A 21,540-nucleotide genomic window follows, 5' to 3' on the forward strand; every position below is an offset into this window, starting at 1 on the left:
ATGAGGGACCATGGGGGGCCATGAGGAACCATGAGGGGCCATGAGGAACCATGAGGGACCATGAGGGGCCAGGAGGAGTCATGAGGAACCATGAGGGGCCATGAGGGACCGTGAGGGACCATGAGGAGTCATGAGGAACCATGAGGGGCCATGAGGGACCATGGGGGGCCATGAGGGACCATGAGGAACCATGAAGGACCATCGGGGGCCATGGGGGGCCGGGCGCGGCGGGCGGTGCGCGCGGGCGCGGCCCCTTTAAGGCGCTGCCGGCGCGCGGGGGTTGGGCCGTGGCGGGCGCCGTAGCGGCGGCGGGGCCGCACCACGTGGGCGGGCGGGCGGACGGCGCTGTCCTTCGGCGGGCCCATGGTCATCCGAGCGGGCGAGATGCCGCCGGCCGCCGTGCCGGCCGCGCAGGGCGCCGAGCAGCAGCACCCGGCACCCCGCGCCAGCCGGCCCGCCGACACGCAGCAGCGCCCCGGTAAGGAACCGGGCCGGGGCCTGCGGCGGCAGCGCGGGCCGGGCTGCGGCGCCGGGGATGCCCGTCCCGGGGATGCCCGAACCGGCGGTGCAAACCCACCGCTCCGTCTCCGGCGCCGGGGCTCTTAGCGCCCTCCGGAAAGGTCGCGGGGGTGGGCGGGAGCGGGGCCGGGGCCGCGGAGGAGACCCGGGCCGGTTCCGGCGGCTCGGGCGGCTCGTCCTACCGGGGCCAGCCCGGCAGAGCGGCCCGGGCGCGCCCCGCCGCGGGACCGGGGGGCTCCGTTCCTGCGGGGAGTCGTGCCGGGGCCCCGCGCCTCGGGAAGGCTCCTGGCGGCCCCGAGGCTGCGCCGGCTGCCCAGGCCGGAGGCCGCAGCGGGGCCGGGCCGCGCGATTCCGGGTGCCGTCCCGTGCCGCAGCGGGGCCGGGCCGGGGCCGGGGCCCGGGGGAGCCGCGGGGTCAGGCGGAGCCCCGGGCCTGGGCGGGCCCGTCCCGGCGGAGCGGGAGCCCCGGGCCCGGTGAAGGTCACCTTCATGGGGCCGCTCCACCGCGCGGCCGCGGGGGGGCCCGGGCCGGGAGCGCCGTGCCCGGCCCGCGGGGAGCGGCCCGGCCCCGTGCGCCGCGGCGCCGCTCCGGGAGCCCGCGGGCGCGGCGGGCGCTGCCGGCGCGGGGTGCGGGAGCGGAGCTCGGGCCGGCACCGCGTGGCGCTGCCCCGGACGGACACGCGCGTCCCGGGGGCGGCGGGCAGCGGAGGGCTGGGTCCTCCTGCAAGTTCGGGATGCGGCCGCCACTGACATGTCAGAAAATACTCGGGAGCAAGAGGTTTCCTGGAAAGGGCAGAGGCTTGTTCGACATCTGGGCTGGAAATTGCAGGTTTAACTAGTTATTTGCTGTCTGCTCTTGCTCTGTGTTGGAGCGTGAGTGGCTTAGGCTGGGCTCAGGAATAGTGTGCAGCTCCATGTCTTCACTGCTCTCAGCGCCAGCTCCCGGGCTGGCACTGATCCTGAGATGCCTCCTGGGTTTGCTATGGGTTTGCTCAGTTTGGCGTTTGTACCTTCAAGAACTTGGGAGCCTGAGCACCCGTCTGAGGCTCAGCTCTTTTCTCTGGTCTCTAAAGCAAAAGGCGTGGAAGCAGCGTGGCTTGTGGCTGGCCTTCATCCTGAGGCACGTGAATCCCCTGACTGACCCACACGGCGCTTCCATCCCCCGCTGGTTTTATGGTGTCGAGGTGGATTTTTGAAGTTTGTCACCTAAAGCAAAGTTCACTGGCGTTTGGTAGTGGAGCAGGTTGGATGCAGTTCAGGAGTGGGAAGCTCAGTGCTCGTAGCCTCCCCCTCTCACCCCCATGCTAGATTTTGAAGCAGTGTCATGCTTGCAGTGCCAGCAACCGGTTAAAAAGTTATGCAGTGTAATCTCTGCCTCTCCAGCCACAAGTGATTGCTGAGGGAGGATGGAAGGTGGAAAAATCCTTTGTATGTTTCAGCACTGCACGTGGAATCTGGGAAGGAGCAGAGGAAGGTCTTGCCTGGGAGCAGGGTCAGCACGGCCACCTTGGCATCGGGCTCATGAGCTCTGGCTCCTGGGCTCTGGTGTTCCCACTGCTTGTGTGCCTGCAGAGCACCCGTGTAGGCAGGCACTGCCTGTGTCCGGAGGCACCTCTCGGTACCTGGAGCCATGGGCAGGCTGCGAGTGGGCTCCTTGCTGCAGAACCCCCCCAGGCTGTGCCAGGCACCCAGGCTCGGGTGCTGGGCTCTGTGCCAGGCAAGAGGGCTGATGGCTGCTGCTCTCTTCCCCCAGCCTGGAGACTGTTGAGGCTACTCTGACCTCCTGAGTGCAGAAACACAAAAGCATGGACAGTTGGGGTTCCTGTAATGATTTCTGATGGGCACAGTTTTGGGTTGTTACCTTTGCTATCAGCAGCCGTTGTGTGCAGCGTTTCTTGGATTACTTTTATTCCAACAGTCTTCTCTGCCTGAGAACAAGTTTGTCATGTACAAGTTTAGCAGTGTTTCTAGCTATTGTAAAATGCCTTCAACCTTGCCTTGCCCAATCAGTTTTCTCCTGGCTCAGTCCCTCTGTCCCCGAGCTCCCCAGACAGCCCTGCTTTCAGACAGGTCTTCCGTTAGAGCAGCGGAGAATGCAGGTGTTAATGGAAAACTGCTGTGGGGGCAAGCGGAGCTGTGCATTAGCAACAAGGTCAGAAGGCTGGTTCTTAATCTGGGGATCTGCTATCGCTGTCTGTTGCCCAACCTTGGAGGTTCACTGGTGTTTTGGAAAGGACTGAAGTGCTGGCAGTCGGGGTTTTTAATACGCAGCTCTAGCAGGCTTGGGGGGGACAGTCGGAGGAAAGTTGTGCAAGAGAAATCTGATCACTGCCACAAGGTTAAGAAGAGGAAAGGAGTGTGATAACACAGCATCTGCATGGTAAGATGAGGGATGGGAACCCGAGGGGATCATGTTCAGGGCAGTTCTGTCAGTGGGATAAGGGCTGAGCTCCCCTGGAAGCTCTCTGCTCTGCCTGAGCAGCCTTGCTCCTGGGTTTCCCAGCTGAGAAGTGGAAGTAAGTAGGTCAGGAACACGCAATGAGATAAATCCACCTGCAGACTCAGAGCTGCCTTGTGCACAGTAAAACCAGCACCATGTTGCAGAGTCCTGTGTTTACCTTCATTGTCTGTACATGACTAAACTTGGCAGCACACCCCTCTTCTGGCACAGCTTCCCAGCACTTGCTTTACTTTCCTGCATTGTGCTCCATTGGTTGTGCTGGAAAGTTGTTATTTCTAGAAGTTTTACAAGTCTGAAGTTCATGCATTTTTTTATTTGCATTTGAGAAGCAATGCCAGTCCTTGGGGCAGTGCTTGGACAGTGTGCCAAAGATGAGAACCAGCACGTGGTTCCTCCTGTGCTGGCAGTGGCTGTCACTTTTGGCAGTAGGTCAAGTTTTTGCCATAGTAGCAAGGCTCTCTCAGGATTAGCTTTTGGTTGGCATGTTTTTCTAAAAAAGCATTTCCTTAGTTTGTCTTTCACTTTAAAGAGAGAGTCTCTACTGCAAGCTGTTGAAGAGGCTGCAGGCTCAGAGAGGTTGTATGTAGTTATGTCCAATGACATAAAACTGCAGGATTAGGAATCTTGCCCAGAGCTCCAGCGGGTTGGATTAGCCTGAGACTAGCCCTGCTTCTCAGGCTCCCCACTGGCCAGCCTCCTGCCCTTGGGGCTGGATGAGACTGGGAATGGTGATGTGGATCCTGGCTGTTACGTTAGCAAGCTGTGCCGTGCCAAGGACCTTGCGTGCTCTGTCTTTGCTGTTGGTGTCCCTGGAGGCTCAGCTGCAGGCTGGGCTGTGGTGCCAGCTGGGGTCAGGGCACTGTGTGAGCTGGGGTGGGTCGCTCGCTGTGCCTGGCAGAGGGGTTCCTGTGGGGCAGCAGCTTTCCTGGCTGCTGCTTGCAGCACTCTCGCGGAGCTGCGGCCGCTCCTGTCCCCCGAGCCGTGTGTGGCCCGGGGCAGCCGTGGCCACAGCTGCACTGCGGGGCAGCCAGAGTGCTGAGGCCATCGCAGCTGGCAGAGCTCCCCTGCAAACCCTGCCCACAGAGCAACAGGTTGGTTCCCTGCTCTTGCTGTCCCCTTCTGAAACGAAGGTATGCACAAGAGTAGAACACGGGCACTTGGAGGATTATCGGCTGGTTCTTGGTTTCTGTCTGAAACACAAGTCCTTCCTTCGGCTCTCTTGAAATTTGAGAAACGTGCTCTTCGTGACACAGTTAGTGTTTTTGTTGGTGCTGGTCTTTGTGCTTTGCATTAGTCCTACTCTTCGTGCGTGATTTCTGTGATGTTTGAATTGTGTGTTATTGTAGCAGGGTCACCCAGGCAGCCTAGGTTCCTGAAAAGTTTTGGCCACATAGAAAGTTTACAAATGAGTTTAAATGTAAATCTCCCAGATGTGGACAGTGCAGGGTGGGTAACTCGGGGTACCAGATGCAAAGCACAAGGCATTTCAGCACCTGTAAGTGCCTGAGCCAGCAGCTGTGGGACCCTGCAGATGTCCTGGGGCTTGGCCCTGCCCAGAGCGCTTCAGGCTGCAGCCTCACCGTGCTCTGCTCTCTCTCTGAGCCAGTGTCAGTGGTGTGAAGCTGCTGAGAAATAAATGCAGAGCTTGTACCTCTGCCCACAGATGTCTTAGAACCAATTTAAGTTTAATGATGGCAGTAGAGCAGCTCTAATGTTTCACTGTGGGCTCTTATTAAAAGAAGTCCTTGTTGTACCTAAAGTGGGAAGTTGCTGGGAAGCTGTGGTTTCCGCAGGGGAGGCACCTCCACATGCCTCCCACCTTCCCTGACGGGATGTCCTGCAGAAATGTTTTCATTAGAGCCATCTCTGGAGCTAATGCCTATTCATTTAGTCAATTTATTTGGATTCATTAAACTATTTATTTAGTTTAATTTATTATTCAGCTAAAATTTAATTTGTATTTGCTGTACTGACACCAGCCTTCACAGGTTAGAGCTAACACACACACTCTGGTGAGCTCACATACACGTGTGAGCTTGCTTTGGCTGTAGTTGAAGAAATGCAGCTCAGCTTCATGAGACCTGACCAGGTACTTCTAGGCGATTCCTCCTCTTCCCAGAGGTCTCTTCATAAGGAGGAAGAGTTGAAGCTATCAGTACATATGCAATCCTTCAAAAATCACAAATCACAAGAAAACCACAATGCTCATGTGATCTGAAAGTTGATGCTGGCTCATGGTACTGAGGGGTACCCAGTCATGAGGCTCCAGAGCTCCGAGGCCTGTCCTGTGCCAAAGGAGTGATGCCTGGATGATGCCAGCGGTGGAGGGTGAGGAGCCCGTGGCTGTGGCACTCACTGGAGGAGAGCAATGGCCTGCTTGGCCACAACCTCCCTGGGCCACCTGGTGCTTGGAGAAAGCTCCAGCTCCATAATCCCTGCTTCAGTTGCCATGGTTTTCTTTAAGTAGCGTGGAGAGGAGAGGTGTTGGGGGATTTTGTGTGTGTGGTTTTGTGGTTTGTTGGTGTTTCATATGGCAGAGCAGCATGAGAGGAGAGAAAATTCATCTAGAAACTACTGACTGGTTCACTGCCTGAATGCTTTGTGCTCGCCTGCTTAGTATGGATGGCTGTGCCGGGCCCGGGCGTGCCATAGTAACTGCCCTCGCCTTGTAATTCAATGCATCTCACTCGCTCGGGTTTGGCACGGCGCTCGTCCCAGGCTGCACTGGTGTGGCACTCGGGATCGGGCTATTTATAACCGGCCGGCCGGGCCGGCATCCCCCGAGTGCCTGGAGCCGTGTGAGCCCCGCTGCGCTGCGGGACAGAGAGCAGAGCCGCAGCTCGGGAGCTGCTCTGTGCCTGCCGGCGGCGAGGCACCGGGGACAGGGCCCGGGCAGTGCTTCGGGGAAACTGCTGCCAGCCCAGCGTCCCGTTCTGGCGAGCACACGGGATCCTGCGCGGAGTCAGCCGCTGCTCCTGTGTCCTGCACGCTGGGGCCAAGCGGGCATTCTCTTTGGAGAAAGCACCTGACTGCGAGAAGGCAGCGGAAGGCACGGGCTGCGCGTGGGACTGCGCCTTGTGGGGACTTCAGTGCATGTGTGGAACACAGCTGAGTGCTCTGACCCGGTGCTGCACGAGCCAGGCATGGGAAACAGCCTTTTTGCAAACTGCTGCAGGCAAGTCACCGATCTCCTCTTCCAGCCACGCAGCTCTGGCTCGCCCGACGAGAGGTCGCCCCTCTTGCCAAAGTCTCCCACAAGCTGCACTGTCGTCCCGGAGATGCCAGAAGCTGCCCGATGTGCTGGGCTGTATCCAGACATCATCCCCAGTGAGGCGGTGACTGGAAGCCTGCAGAAGGGCACTGAATACATCCAAGACCTATCTGAGACCAAGGACAAAGGAGGAATGATGACAGTTTGTGATAAGAGCGGTTTGAGACCTGGCATTGGCACGGCTGGCCTGCTCCAGCGGACAGAGGCATCCCATGCAGTGACTGTCCTTCCAGCCGACCTTGGGGACAGGCCGGCAGGGCTGGTTGATCATGCTCAGTCACTTGAGGCCTGCCAGAGCTGTGTGAAACTTGAGGACAGCGGCTTAGCCCACAGATCCTGCCGCCGGGAGGAGCACGTGGCAGCAGCTGACGGCAGAGCGGGCCCTGGAGCGCATTCCGCTGGCCAGGGCCACGGCGAGGGGCGAGCGGCCGCGCACCCGCGCGCAGCCTTGGTGGCTCCGGACAGCCTGCTGGAGTGCAGAGGTTCTGCTCCCTCCCCAGGGGGCCCTGGGACACCTCCCTCTGCTCTGCCATCAAGTGCAGGGAAAACCCTGCCAGCCCAAAGTGCAGTTGTGCTGCCTGTTCTCCCTGGTGAGGTGTCACCTAAGGCTCGGAACACAAGTGCTGGTTTTGTGACAGAGCCTGCTGCCTGCCCCAGCAGAAGGTCAAGCTGCGATGCTGATTCCCAGGCCCAGGTTCTGCCCTCAAAGCAGCAGCAGCAGAAGAAGAAGAGGAAGAAAAAGAAGCTTCCTCTCCCAGGTGCTCTGTCCTGCTGCATGGAGCCACCACACCGTGTGCCCCTCACAGGGGTGGGATGCCTCTGGGATGGGGCAGCACAAAGGAGAGGGGAGGGGTGCAGAGGTGATGTTTTAACCTCACAGGTGAAGGAGGAAGGTGGCAAGGTATCCCACCTGGGTGTGTACCACAAAGGGACCTGTCTGTGCCTTGTTCTGTCAGCAAAGCAAACTTAAGGGCGTTTTGCTTGTCTTTTTCTCAGTTCATAAGCTAAATCCCTCTTTTGTTTGTGACTGCCAGTGTGGTCCTTGTAAAGGATGGGAGTGGATCTGTGCAGCCCAGGCTGCAGCAGCTTGGGTGGAAGCGTGCAGCTGTGAGGGACCAGCACAGGGAGCCTTTGGCTTCCTTCAGCTGTGTGCAGGTTGAGGACAGGCCTGAGCTGCAGGGGTGGAGCAGCTCATCAGCTGTGCTGAGGATGGGATGTTCCTTCTCTTCCTTCACCCAGTGCATTATTGCAGTGCAGTGGGGACAGTGGGCCCCAGCCAGCTGGCCCCTCAAAATGGCACTGGAGCTGGTAATAGGAAATGCATTCCAAAAGTTGGTGCTGGTAAAGTAGGGGGTTTAATTTTTAATTTTGTCCCTCTGAGAATTTCTCCAGTTACTAAATGTAGGGAAGGAAACTCCCCACTGACAGAGCAGTCCCTGCAGACCAGGCTAACTCCCAGCAACAGTGTCGCTGACTTTTGGATCCGATAATCTTTGAAAAGGATTTGTGTCTGACTTTGGTTTAGAAGATTTGTTTGAACGTAAATCAGTTATTAACTAACTCTTCCCAGGATCTGTGCTGCCTATCGCTGTGTGCAGCCAGCAGGTTTGGGTTCAGGTGTGCGCCCTCCCTCACGCCAGGATCAGAGCGCAGGGGTTTGCCAGGTGCCTCTGCCACAGCCTGGCTGTAAATAGGAAGCGTGATTAAAGCAGGCCCTGTCACCTTGGCGTGTGAACCCTTTGTCCAGGCACAGAGATGAAACCTAATCCTCCGTCTGATCCTTTGTGCCAGGTGTGAGCGCAGACAGGTGGGTGCGGGTCGGTGCGGCGGTGCCCGGCCACGCTCCGCTCCGCTCTGCTCTGCTGGGGCAGCACTGAGAACATCGTGTTCATCGTGTTCTCACCGAGAGAACACCGCCAGCCAGCACGGGCCGCAGCTCGGCAGCCTCCGCCACACCTCGGGTACGAGCTGCAGGTCGAGTGCGGGAGGAGGGTCCTTGCTGGGGCACAGGCACATCCCTTGCAATGACAGGGGAGACCAGAGGTCACAGCCTCTCTTGAGACCACAAACCCGCGTGTCGAGGCCGACGTGACCCGGCAGGGATCTCCATCTGCAGCAGGAGCAGGGTGGTAAGCGGGAGGAGCGCCGGGTTTGCCCCTGGAGCGGGTGGAACCGCTTCCCTGTGACTCAGACACCTTCCGTGAGCCAGCTGGGGTGCAGCGCATGGCAGCAGAGCAGCCAGACACAGCTGCCCGCCTGTTTGGGGCTTGAAGTGGCAGCAAGGAACGGGAGAGAGGTCTCTGCAGGTGTCCCTGAGGTGTTCCTGTGCCTCCTCCTGCTGTCTCCAGTAGGCTGAAATCCTGTGAAATCCACGAGTGCCCCGTGATGTACCTCCCTGTGCGCTGGCGCTGCTGAGGCTGCGGCACAGTCGGGCTGCAGGGGGTGGGAGGAACCAGTGACCCACTTTAAGGCAGGTGGGTGCAGCTCTGCTTCCTTCGGGGAGCACATCAGGTGAGTCAGCACCCAGCAGGCAGCACAGCCTCCAGGCCAGCTCATGCTTCCTTGAAACATACGCATTCTGTACAGAACCCCTCTGGAAAGCCTTGCCTGGCTCACATCCGAGGGTTAACCTGCTGCACAGCAGATCTTTCTCAGTCCAGACTTAACTTTCATTTCTAAACTTAAGCCTGTTCTTGCTGGAGCTAGATCCTCTGGCATAAGGAGACGTGAAGGTGTTGCCTCTACATGTCTCTTGTCACAAAGTGCAGAGCTGTGCCAGCCCTGCCTTCACTCAAGTAAGGAAAAGAGGGATGGAAGGTGTGAACATGTTGTATTTCTGCAGGCTAGGAGCAGTATTCTGATTTCTGAAACACTAGGTAGTTTGGGGATCTTACACCCCTGAGCAGTGAAAAGCAGAAGTGTGGTCCTGGCTGGTGACTTTCCCTTGCTGTGTTCAGATTCTTCTGTCTCACTTGGCTTTGCTGCTGAAGGTGTTTGCTGGTCTCCAGACTGGCGTGTGCGTGGCTTGCAGTGCCAGCCTTCCTTTCAGCCAAATTCTGTCTCCTTTCTGCCTACCACAGCAGGAACAGAAGTTCAGTGATCCTGCCCTGCTTGGGTGGGCAGGGGCTGGGCCCAGCCTGGCTCGGGCTCCTGGCAGGTCATCCTGTCTGCAGCACGGGTAGCCTCAGGTGTAGCATTTCCGGGGTGGCTGGCGTGCACTCCCTCCAGATCCCCACGTGTTCAGGCAGCCCAGGAGTATGGCTGTGCTGGCTGCAGGGTGTGACAAGGGGCTCTCCCCAGCCCTTTGGGCATGGTGTGGTTTTTCTGAAACCACATCTCTTGAGGCACTCTTGCGTGGAGCTTTTCTTCCTCCTTTCTAGCATGACAGCAGCTTGCTGGAGCCAGAGCCAGGCCTCTCGTCTGACTTGCCCATGGCTTCATCTGTCAAAGAAATGAGCAGCGAGTGCTGGGGACATATGCACAGTGACAGGGAACATGAGCAGCAGCTGCTGAGCTGCTGAAGGCAGCAGAGGCTGCGTGAGGTAGCTCTGCTACCTGCTGCCTCTCGGAATGGGTGTGCTCTCATTGCATTTTTTGCCTTTTCACCATGTCCTAAATCAGCCCTTACAGTCATCTCTGAGGGTTTGCTGTTGGCAGTTGTTGTCTGGGGCAGGGACATGACCCTCCAGGGGTGCTTTTGCAGGGCTTGTTGCTGCAGCCTCATGTGCTCTGGTGGTGTGCAGGGGGATATGGTGTTGCCATCCCTTTTCTGGGTTATTGTGAAGGCTGGATGACTTCTTTGGGCTGCAGGGGCAGTTACGGCTGATGGAGAAGAACTGGCTGTGCCAGCTGCTGGTCCTCAAGGCACAGCACCAGTCTCTGAGGTGAGGGAGGCTGAGCTGCCATTTCCGTGGAGTGGGGACTGGTGCCTTGCTGGGAGGTGAGGATGAGGAGAGACACCTGCCAGATGGAGCTGGCTGCAGCCTTGAGGCATTAGCCTGGCTTGCAGCTGTCCTGACCCTGTGCAGTCTTTCAGAAAGGCTGTTCTGCTGCCTGGGAAAGCACCCCACCTGCTCCATCTGTGCTGCCTGCAAGTGGGTGCCTGAGAGCACCAAGCTGGCACTGCTGCGTGTGACCTTGGGGTGCAGCTGAGTGTGCTGGGCCAGCCCTGCTGGGAGCACAGCCCGAGGGACACGATGCCAACTGTTCCCCAGCACCCACTGCCCCGCGTGTGCAGGGTGGAGTGGTGCCCCTGGGGCCCAACCTGGCATGCTGGGGGCAAGGGGTACTCTGCCATCTCCCAGAGTTACTATCAGGAGCTCTTTCCACTCTTCCAGCTTCTTCTGGCAGCCTCTTATTCCTCTTTAGTGAGGTCCTCAGCCTAGTTTAGAGGATGTAGGCTCCTCTTGGAGACTGGCAGCTGCCTAGATCTTATCAGCTCTCTGACACTATCCAGCTCACTGGAAAAGAAAACAAACCATTGCAGAGCTGTGAGGTGGGTGCAGAGAGCTCCCCAGCCCTGTGACACATCTGCCAAAACGAGCACTTAAAATGTCGTCACCATTTTCTTGAATAAAAGTGCTTAGGCAAAGCCTCGCCCTGGCACCATGGGATCTCTGCGAGGTATTTTGGAAATGCAGAGGGTGGCCGAAGGCGGGCAGGGCCGTGGGAGCTGCTGTGTGCCCGTGGAGTAAGCGGGCTGCCACGTGAGCGCAGTGGTGCCGGGCAGCCGCTGGCCTCCCTCCCCTCTGCTCTTTAACGTGTTGCTGCAGAGGTTACAGCTGCCTCCAGGCCGCAAAGCACCACACACCCTTTTTTTTTTTAATTAAGAGGCTTCTTAATACAGCTCAGTGTGGTGTACACTGACCCATCCTTCCTGCTCTCCTTTCTTCCCCTCTCTGCACATGGTTTGTGGAAAATGCGAACACCGCAGGCAAGTGAGAGCACCTTAATTATGCTGTGAGGAAAGAGAGGGAAGGGCCTGGCACACCTCTGTCTAGTAAACAGCAAGTGCAGAATAAAACCCTGCCTTTTAGTCCCCGATTAGCTCGGGCTTTGCAGTGTCCAAGCCAGTCTCTGCAGCCCATTGGAGAGTTCCTTGTCTAAAGCCCTCTGTCCTTGCCCAGAGCACGCGTCTGGCGTGGCACTGATGAATGGCAGCGGCCCGCACGACAGCCTCAAGGGCGAGAAGGATGCCAAGCAGAATGGCCACGAGGAGGCTGACCCGGGAGAAGACGGGAACGACCAGGAGGTCATCGTCATACAGGACACGGGATTTACTGTCAAGATCTGTGCACCAGGGATAGAGCCCTTTTCCCTGCAGGTACCTGCCCTCGCCAGCCGGGAAAGGGAACAGAGGTGGTGGGGAGTATTTGAGCCAGATCCTCTCAGCCAGGCAGGCAGGGAAGGCCCCTGTTAAGCCTCACAGTCTGGACAGTACCTTCAGGCTGCTCACAGCTCCCTGACCTGTCCACCTTCTGACCAGGACTAGGTGGGGAAGGAGGCAGCAAAGGATGGAGGGTGCAGGAGACTGCCTGGCCAGTGCCTTGAGAGAAATAAAGGCAGAAGAGACGTGAGCAAGAGGCTGCCTAGCCCAGGCCTGCCTGGGCATTGCAAGGACAGGGAGGGTGTTTCGTTCTGGATCCCAGGTGTGGAGCAAGGGGAAGGAGAACTCACTGGGTGTAGCTCTTTGTCCATACAGAGGGGCTTGGCTATGGAGCTGAGCACAGGGAAAATGGCCTTCCCACTTCTGGGCTGTTCTAAAGCAGTGTTGGGAAAACACAATTTCTGGGCCTGAGTGAGGAAGGGAAAATCCCTTGCTTGCTCAGCAGTTATGACATGATGCTGCTTCAGGCCAGCCTGGGTTTGGTACAGTGTGAGGTGCTAACACAGCTCAGGGAGCTCAAGCCTGAAGACCAAGGGAACGATGCAGTCTCCACTTCCCTCTGCATGGAGAGCTCTGCCTCATGTCATGTGGACAGTGATGTGCTACCAGGTCAGGATGGGCTCTGATGAGCCTGGTTCATAGTCCCATTTAGCTTGATACTTCACCAAAAACTATCTGAATGAAGTATCTCTTAATTTTGGGGAGAGGCATCTGGAATCTAAACCCAGTGGGAAGTTCTTACCTCCCCAAGACTGGCAGAGAGTGCAGCAAAATCCCATCCCCTGTGGAAATAGCTGCGTCTCAGACTGGCTTTTTGTCTCCTTTAAATCCCCCTGGCTGTGAGTTTTAATAGGCTAATAATAGCAGGCTGCGTTGTTTACAGCAGCTTATGTAAACTACCCCGAGTCCTCTGGGTTTTGCAGCAGTGTCAGTGGTGCTGGGGCAGAGCAGGGCGCTGGGGGAGCAGCCCTGCTGCTCAGGGTGGGTCTGGCCTCCCCTGGGCCGTGTGGAGGTGTGGCACTGGCACAGACACACCACGCACAGGGAGGAGGAGCTGGGCTGTTTTCCATGTGCAGCATTCGAGGTCTCGCCACTAATCTGGTGTGAATGCATAAGGGAAGACCCCCACTTCCCCCACCTTCTATTCCTTCAGTGCTCTCTGTCACCTCTGTCCTGTGCCAAGTGCTTGCTGCAGTGCCTGGCTGTTAGATCCCTGGGTGCCAAGCCCCGTGGGGTGGAGCTCAGGTGGCTGACCCTGCCAGAGGTGACAGTGCCCTCCCAGCAGCAGAAGTGGTCTTCCTGGGAAGGGAGGTAGAGTCTGCCTTTCCAAGCCTGGAGAGAGAGGTCTGAGAGGTTTTTGATATTGCAGCTGAGAGGCAAAGTTTGGCAAGAGCATGTGGGAGGGTAAACAATAATTGTCTGGGTTCTTACCTTCTTAAGGTTTCTCCTCAAGAGATGGTGCAAGAAATCCATCAAGTTTTGATGGACCGGGAGGATACCTGCCATCGGACCTGCTTCTCCCTGCAGCTGGATGGCAACGTCCTGGATAACTTTGCTGAGCTGAAGACAATTGAAGGACTGCAGGAGGGCTCGCTGCTGAAAGTGGTGGAAGGCAAGTTCCTTCAGGCTTGGGAAGGGAATGAGTGAGGGTTTTCTTAGGGAGTGATTTTGGCCACCTGTCAGCTCTTTCCTCTGGTTCCGTCTTGAGACCTGTGTGCCAAAGGAGTAGGCAAGTGTCTAATTCCAGTTTCTGTTCTCACTTTTTGGTCATCAGAGCCATACACAGTGCGAGAAGCCAGGATACACGTGCGCCACATTCGGGACCTTCTGAAGAGTCTTGACCCATCAGATGCTTTCAATGGTGTGGACTGTAACTCCTTGTCCTTCCTGAGTGTCTTCACTGAAGGAGACCTGGGAGGTATGGGTCAAAAAGACTTCTCTGGTGTGGTCAGTGGTTTCATTCCCTGACTCCTTGCTTAGTTAAACACACAGTAACAATCAGCTGTCCAGTGTCATTAAGGAGTGCAGAGAATACTTGGAGTACTTTAAATGATGACTGGGGGAGGGAATGCTGCGCTTCTCAGAACTGACTTTATGTCTCTGTCCATTCTAGACAGTGGAAAACGGAAGAAGAAAGGTACCGAAATGGAACAAATTGACTGCACCCCTCCTGAACATATCCTGCCAGGTAGCAAAGAGAGGCCCCTGTGTGCCCTTCAGCCCCAGAACAGAGACTGGAAGGTAGAGTTCTCCTGTGTCAAACAGCTGCTGGCACATTGCTCACAGCAAACTGGTGGTCAGGGATTGAAAGCTGAGCTGAAGTGGACTTTGGGATTTGTTCTGCTTGGTGCTTAACAAGCGCTGGGATAGCACTGCTTAGCCAAAAGAATAAAGTCCAGGAGCTGGTGTGCAAAACACTGGACATGGAGTCTGGACATCTGCAGAGTGTGGAAGGGCCAGGCTTGCTGGGATGGGTGGCAGAGAAGGGAAAGCAGCATTCCTCTGCAAAGTCCTGGAGACAGGATCTGCAGGTCACTACAGATTGCCCTTAGCCTTCCCATGCCCTCCCACTCGGATTCTGGTTTAGAAGCTGCCATTTGAAAACGAGTACAGCAAGAAATCCATACCCTGTGCAGCCCAAAGGCCCAGGGTGTCTGCTTTCACCCATGTCTCGTGGTGTGAAAGGCAGACTAGTGGACTGCAGAGGGCTCAGGAAGCTGTGCTCTGGAGACCAGGTGCGTTCGTAAGCTCTGTTTCTGGACTCGAGCAAGGGCAGCAAGTAAAAGGGATCTGGCGTGTACATTGAGTGACTCCAACTGAAAGAAATTAATCCCTGCTGACAAGAGTTGCTTGTGTTGTGTTCTGCTGCAGCCTTTGCAGTGCCTAAAGGTACTGACGATGAGCGGCTGGAACCCTCCCCCCGGTAACCGGAAGATGCACGGGGACCTCATGTACTTGTACGTCATCACGGTGGAGGATCGGCACGTCAGCATCACTGCCTCCACCCGGGGATTTTACTTGAATCAGTGAGTAGCTGAGATTCCTCCTGTCCTGCCCTGCAGCAGCCAACTGCAAAACAACTCGTAAACAAACAGTTGCAGCTTTTCTTTTTTTTCTTTTTTTTCCCCTGTGGCAGAAGCAGCCTATTTTAATTTGCTGCTCACATGGGTTTGTGGGAGTTGCTATACTGGATTGGGCTGTTCAGTTATGCCTGCTACCACTTCTCAACAGTGGCTAAATGCCTGGTGCTTTAGGGAAAGTTTAAGCATCCCATAATGTCATCAGCTATTTAGAGCATTTTGAGTTGGGAGGAAGTTCCTTCCTGACTATTGCAACCATCTCATTTTGCCCTGAAGCAAAAGCACGGCCTGTCAGAACTCCCTGAGCTGGGTGCAGATTTGACTACAAATAATTTCTTTTTTTGTTTTTTTTTTAATGGTTACTGTGAGAGCCTGTTGTAGCTATGCCTGTTGGAGCGGCTGTGCTGAGGGGTTTCTCTGTTAAGCAAAGGCACCTTTGGTGTGTTTGGGAAGTTCTGTGAAATCAGTCCTTCCCAGCTATCGAATCTCTTGATCCTGGGGATGGCTGAAAAAGGTCTAAATTAAAAAACCATCAGGCCCAGGTACCGGATTACTGGCTGTTTATGCAGGGAGACTGGGTAAGGTCCTTGCTGCCCATCTGCCTCCTTGCCCCATGGTCTGTCTCCCACAGGCAGGGGCACATGGTGCAGCCTTTGATGCTGTGCATGTATGAGGAGCTCTCAGTCTGTTCCATGGTCCTAGGGTGTGGAAAGTCTCAGGTATGACAATGGCTTTGGACTGTTTCTTTTTTTTTTTTCTCTTGCAGGTCTACTGCATACAACTTCAATCCCAAACCTGCAAACCCTAGTTTTCTCAGTCATTCCTTGGTGGAACTACTTAACCAGATCAGCCCTACCTTCAAAAAAAACTTCTCTGCTCTGCAGAAGAAACGGTAGCAGTGCTTCTTCCTCTCTAGTTCCTTAAGCAGCCCAGTGTGAAGTTGGGGAGGCTCAGCTGGTTCTGGGGAGCTGGATGCCACTGGTGCAGCAGGGATTGCTGTGCTTCTCTGAGCTCGTGTAGTGGTGGGTGGCTGGGGCATGTCAGTGGAAGCTGCAAGGACCAGAGCACCTGACTGAACGACAGGGCAGCACTCTGAGGATCTCCCTGATCCACAAAAGAGACTGAAGCATAAATATCAGTGAAAGTAACACAAGAGGGCTTTGTGTAGGCTTACAGTGGCGAGAGGTTGGTTATTTTAAACATGTCTGTGCATGTTAATATTCTGTAATTTCCTCTAGCTCCTATAATAATAACACAACAATAAGGCATTGTTTGATTCTCCTGTCCTTGCTGCAGGGACCATTTGTTCTGCTCCAGGACAGTGGGTCCTGTGCAAAAGCCTGTCATTCTTCAGAGTCACTTAATGAACTGCCTCGGCTCAGCAGGGTGTGGATTGATAGGCTCATTGTGTGGCTTTTGGGAGCTCTGCTCCTGCTTCATTAAGGAGATGAAAGTGACACTAGACGAGGGCTGGAATTAGCAGTGGCCTCCAGCCACCACTGTGACTATCTGGCCATTTAGAAATGGCTGTACTGTGTTGCTTCTTGGGCCAGAAGTAGCTACAGATGAGCCCCAGCCCCTGCTGAGAGCAGACAGATTACACGGGAGCCCTTCGGCAGTGCTTGGGTTTCCAGTGTGCGCCGCTGTGGCATCGTGACCTGTGGGGACCAGTGTGAAAGCACAGGGAACATTCTCTTGGAATTGAAAGGATTCTTCCTTTATAAATGTGTAATTGTTGTTTCTCCCAAACTAGGGTTCAGAGACACCCCTTTGAGAGGATAGCCACTCCTTTCCAAGTGTACAGCTGGACGGCTCCGCAAGCAGAGCACGCCATGGACTGTGTCCGGGCAGAGGACGCCTACACCTCCAGGCTGGGCTACGAGGAGCACATACCTGGACAGGTACTGCTCTGGCTTTGCCGGATGACACTGGCAAGAGTTTTGCTGCCAGCTGTGCCAGGAACAAGTTAACTTCCAAAAAGTAACCTCTGTTGTTTGTGGAAGGGTTTTGGTCATCAGGGAGAACTTGCAGGAATCCTTGTTCTTCACAGGGCCCTTGACTACAGGGGCTGTGCTGCTCAGGCTGCAGCTCCATGAGCACAGAAGTGACTGAGAGGAGCAGCTTCTGCTCGGGTGTTTATAAATTCCATGTCCCTTTGAAGACTGCCACTGCACTGGAGGCAGACTGCTCCAAGTGCTTCAGCTGCAGCTTTCTAGCACAAAGTGGTGCAGGGCAGCAATGGCTGGCCGTGGGCAGCACGTGCCTGCAGTGTGCCCACAGCCCTGGCTAATGGCACCTGCACCATGCTGCCCCTTCAGTGCCCCTGCACTGGCTGGGCTGATGCAGATCTGTCCCAAACTGCTGTTGAATAAAGTCCACTTTTGAGGGGTGTTCATTCCTGCTGCTAAGTCACTTCCTCTGAGCCCCACAGCAATCTGAATTCTTGCCCCTTCCTCTCCCTTCTCTCCTAAAATGCCTTGTGAAGCAGGAATGCTGCCTCACCAGCCCCTTCCCACACAATGCATTGCATCCTACAAGGCTTTCCTCTCTTTCAGACCAGAGACTGGAATGAGGAGCTGCAGACCACACGGGAGCTGCCACGCAAGAACCTGCCTGAGAGGCTGCTGAGAGAACGAGCCATTTTCAAGGTAACTTCGGGATATGCAGGCAGCTCCTCGCACAGCCCCTTCTTTGCTGCCTGTGTTCTGGCTCCTGGGACTTGCACTGAAGCCACTAGCCAGGCTCACAGCAGTAAAAGCCAGTGACCTGCCTGCCTGCTGAAAGGCTATTGGGAGGAGAGGAGCAAAGGAAAAATTTGCAGGGAGCTTTGGGAGCATGGGGGCCCATCCTAACCCTGCTGTCTCTCCATGTGCCTCCAGGTTCACAGTGACTTCACTGCAGCAGCAACGCGAGGTGCTATGGCTGTCATTGATGGCAATGTCATGGCCATCAACCCCAGCGAGGAGACCAAGATGCAGATGTTCATCTGGAACAACATTTTCTTCAGCCTGGGCTTTGACGTCCGTGACCACTACAAGGACTTCGGTGGAGACGTTGCTGCTTATGTGGCTCCCACCAATGATCTCAATGGTGTGCGGACCTACAATGCTGTGGATGTGGAAGGGCTGTACACGCTGGGGACTGTCGTGGTGGATTACAGAGGTTACAGGGTGACAGCTCAGTCTATTATTCCTGGCATCTTGGAGCGGGAGCAGGAACAGAGCGTCATCTATGGGTCAATAGACTTTGGCAAGACAGTTGTGTCGCACCCCAAGTACCTGGAGCTGCTGGAGAAGACTAGCAGGCCGCTGAAGATCCAGAAGCACAAAGTTCTCAACGACAAGAATGAGGAGGTGGAGCTGTGCTCCTCAGTAGAGTGCAAAGGCATTATTGGCAATGATGGGCGTCACTACATCCTGGACCTGCTACGCACTTTCCCTCCAGATCTGAACTTCCTGCCTGTTGAAGGGGAGGAGATGCCAGAGGAATGTAAGAAAATGGGGTTCCCCAAGCAGCACAGACACAAGCTTTGCTGTCTCCGTCAAGAGCTTGTTGATGCCTTTGTAGAACACAGGTGAGCAGAGCTCCCCCCTTCCTCCACCTGCAGCTGGTCATGGTTCAAGTCAGGACCTTGCTGCGCTGTCCTGGGAGCGTCCCAGCAGAGCTCCCAGAAGTGAGCAGCTAATTGCCCCATTGCTTGGCTGTGTAAATGCAGTTATAGGAGCTTAATTAACAAGAAGTGAGAACAGTAGGGATTTGGACAGGGAGCCAGGGAAATAGGTGGTTTGTGTTTTAGTGTCTAGATCTATTATTGTTGATTCCTGTCCAAACATCTCGAAGTTCTTTCCCTGCAGGTGTCCTTTCCACTTGATGGCTAGGGAACGGGAAGGATTTATGCTTCTTTTTAAGGCTTTCTCAATGTCCTGAAAGTTACATTTGTTTCTAGAGGCTGGAAAAAATCCTGTGGGCACTGCTGTAGGCGTGTTTGTGGTGGGATGTTTGGGTCACTTGGTGCTGGCGCGGCAGGGGAGCTCAGGGAGTGGGACACGTTCCAGAGGCGTGGTGCTCTGGGATTCTGCTGTGCTGAGCTGCCCTTTCCCTTTGCTGCAGGTATCTCTTATTCATGAAGCTGGCTGCGCTGCAGCTGATGCAGCAGAAAGCCAACAAGCAGGAGAGCTCGGCTGCGCTGGAAAATGGAGCCTCTGCAGAGAACGGCGCCGCAGACAGCGAGAGGCCCGAGTCAGAGGATGGGAAGATAGAGGACAGCGTGACTGGGCTTGACCAGGTGAAGGAGCTCGCCGAGACCATCGCGTCCGACGATGGAACAGGTATTTCATCCTCAGCACCAGCTCCCCGGTGGGCTGGCACTGGTGGGAGCTGCGCCAGGCCGGGGGTGCTTGGGGTGGTTGATGGTGCTTAAACAGGACAGGCACTGGCTGCCTGTCAGTGTTGCCCGGCCTCTTCGTTAGGGCTGCTCACACCCTGATGAACGAGTCACCCCTGCGGGCAGGGGAACTGAGGTGTCTGAGCCCAGCAAGGCCACCAGCCCCTCAACTCTTCCCTGGGAGCAAGAGCTCAGCCAGGCTGGCCTGTGGAGTGCAGGAGAGGGCTGGAGCCAGGCAGGAGGCCAGCAGTGCACAGGCACCTTTGGGAACCCCAGGCTTGGATTTCTGAGTGCATGTGCTTGGAGGTGGGGATATCCATGGGGTTTTTGGGTCATCTTACGTGCTCTTATTCAGACTTTGCAGCTATTCTTCTTTACAATTGATTGTTCTTACAATGGATGTCTTCAGAATGCGCCATCATTGCTGTTTTTAGTAACAAAACTTAATTTAATAGCTAGGTCTGTCATTTCCTGAACTCCACATTCATTTGTATTCTGTTCTTCTTCCTGCTCCAGTGGATCCCAAAAGCAGAGAAGTGATTCGGAACGCTTGCAAGGCTGTAGGCTCCATTAGTGACACATCATTTGATATTCGGTTTAACCCAGATATTTTCTCACCAGGTAGGTGTACCCAGAGCTGGGACCAGCCCTTCAGAGGGAGGCTGTGTCCAGCCAGCTGCAGACAAACACTGTGCTGCAGCCAAGACTGTTGCTGGTTTTGCTGGGCTGGGCAGGGTGCAGGCAGATGCAGAAGAGAGGCAGCAGCAGCCCTGGACTGCAGCGCTGGAGCTGCCAAGGGCAGCCGAGGGGAGCGTCTCCCGGCCCCGGGGGAGGGCTGTGTTGCTGCCAAGAATCCTCCTGTGATTCTCTGGCATCCCAGCCGTGAGACCACGTGAAAAGAAGCAGAGGGGAAAAAAAATCAGATTTGATCCTCATGTAATAGTTTACAGAAAAAATAACACTTGTAGTTGAACGACTGATGCTGGGACCTCAGCGAAGGGCTGGGTTTGTTTTAGTAACATTTCAATGAGCAGTCCCAGTGCCCTTTCACATGCACACATCAGGCACAGGCGTGAATTTCCATTACTTGGAGCCCTATTTTTTTATTGAGAGATTGAGAAGCTCCCAGAGTGTTTCTTGGGGTGAATACTGGGGCAGTGTGCAGGCACATTGCAGGAGAATAGCCAAACCACTGAGTTTGAGCAGCCCAGCCACTGCCTGAACACAGCAGGCAATGCTCTTCCCATCAGAACATTTATAGTTTGAGATAAGTTTTGAAGCATCCAGCATTCCAGGGAGACAGTTACGTTTCTGTGAGTTGCTGTGGTTGATGTTTTTTCTCTCCTCCTCTCCCAGGCGTTCGCTTCCCTGAGTCGAGCAAGGAGGAGGTGCAGGATCAGAAGCAGCTGCTGAAGGATGCTGCTGCCTTTCTGCTGTCATGCCAGATCCCAGGCTTGGTAAGGAGCCCAGAGCCAGGAGTGATGCTGCCCTCAGAGCTTGGCTGCTCTGAGCAAGCAGTGGCCCTGGTGACCTCTGGGACAGCAGCTTTACCTGAGCAGCTGCACTGCTGGGGGGCCACAGGGAACAGCATGAGCATTGCGTGCAAGGCACGAGGGCTTTTCCTTTTCCCATCTTACATCATGGCACAATTTTCTCACCTCAATCCAACAAAAAATTTTTGGCATTGGTAATTAAAGCTATTGCTAAGAGTTTGGGACAATAGAGACCACATAAGCCATCCTCCCTAGCCCTGGGCATCCTTCACAGCTTATTGTTTTAGCTGACCCTGGCTGTGACTCAGTCAGTGACTAATAATTTGAAGTGAACTGGGAAATTGTTTTAACTAATAGCAGTCATTAAAAACTCCTTCTGTAAGTCTTAAGCGTTTTGGATGTTCTCCATGCACCTGGCCACATAAGAAATCCCAGTTTCTCCCTTCCTGGGATGCTTGCTGAGCTGATGGCTAATGCAGCTGTCAGAGCAGGCACTGGAACTGGCAGGGAGAACTCATGAGCTCTACTCCAAGAGGTCCAGGACTTGTTGGTCTTGTGTTACAACAGGGTTTTCCTTGTTGGAAAGTTTCTTCTGAACTCTAAATCCACAAATTCTGTAGTCAGCACAGCCTTCAGAACCAGGTATTTAGTCTTGAAACAAAAAAGGAGGTGAGTGAGTCAGAAATGGGCTTGGTGATTGTTGATTACAAGGTAGTTGATACTCCAGTATATAAACCCAAAACGCTGCACAGGCAGTGTGGGAGCAGGTTGCAGACCAGCTGCTGTAGCAGGCAGTCCTGTGCATATCAGAGAGGAGCTGGTGTTACTCCATGACAGGAGTTAAACAACTGTTTATCAGCACTGCAGCACAGCTTAACATGCAAGTGCCATTTGTCCTTATCAGCTATGTGTGCACAGCTCCACGTACTCCTTTAATTGGAAAAGGC

At 55.1% G+C, this 21,540-nt stretch overlaps 1 protein-coding gene across 2 annotated transcripts in view; it reads left to right on the forward strand.

The window, feature by feature from the left end:
- The first annotated feature begins 303 nt into the window (after positions 1-303).
- The window catches only part of CLUH (clustered mitochondria homolog), a 32,504-nt gene continuing 11,267 nt past the window's right edge, over positions 304-21,540 (forward strand). Inside the window, exons 1-13 of one of the 2 annotated variants that reach the window (XM_038157638.1) lie at positions 304-478; positions 11,377-11,573; positions 13,077-13,248; positions 13,411-13,554; positions 13,750-13,877; positions 14,508-14,662; positions 15,483-15,608; positions 16,470-16,617; positions 17,272-17,364; positions 17,596-18,290; positions 18,827-19,044; positions 19,617-19,721; positions 20,457-20,557. In XM_038157638.1, coding sequence (XP_038013566.1) covers positions 364-478; positions 11,377-11,573; positions 13,077-13,248; positions 13,411-13,554; positions 13,750-13,877; positions 14,508-14,662; positions 15,483-15,608; positions 16,470-16,617; positions 17,272-17,364; positions 17,596-18,290; positions 18,827-19,044; positions 19,617-19,721; positions 20,457-20,557 — 2,397 coding nt within the window. In that variant the 5' untranslated portion in view covers positions 304-363. Of the gene's footprint in view, positions 479-6,122; positions 7,009-11,376; positions 11,574-13,076; positions 13,249-13,410; positions 13,555-13,749; positions 13,878-14,507; positions 14,663-15,482; positions 15,609-16,469; positions 16,618-17,271; positions 17,365-17,595; positions 18,291-18,826; positions 19,045-19,616; positions 19,722-20,456; positions 20,558-21,540 lie in introns of those variants that run through there. The other variant, XM_038157637.1, reaches the window with a different exon arrangement.

Source organism: Motacilla alba, chromosome 19 (assembly GCF_015832195.1).
Source record: "Motacilla alba alba isolate MOTALB_02 chromosome 19, Motacilla_alba_V1.0_pri, whole genome shotgun sequence".
Taxonomy (NCBI): Eukaryota; Metazoa; Chordata; class Aves; order Passeriformes; family Motacillidae; genus Motacilla; species Motacilla alba.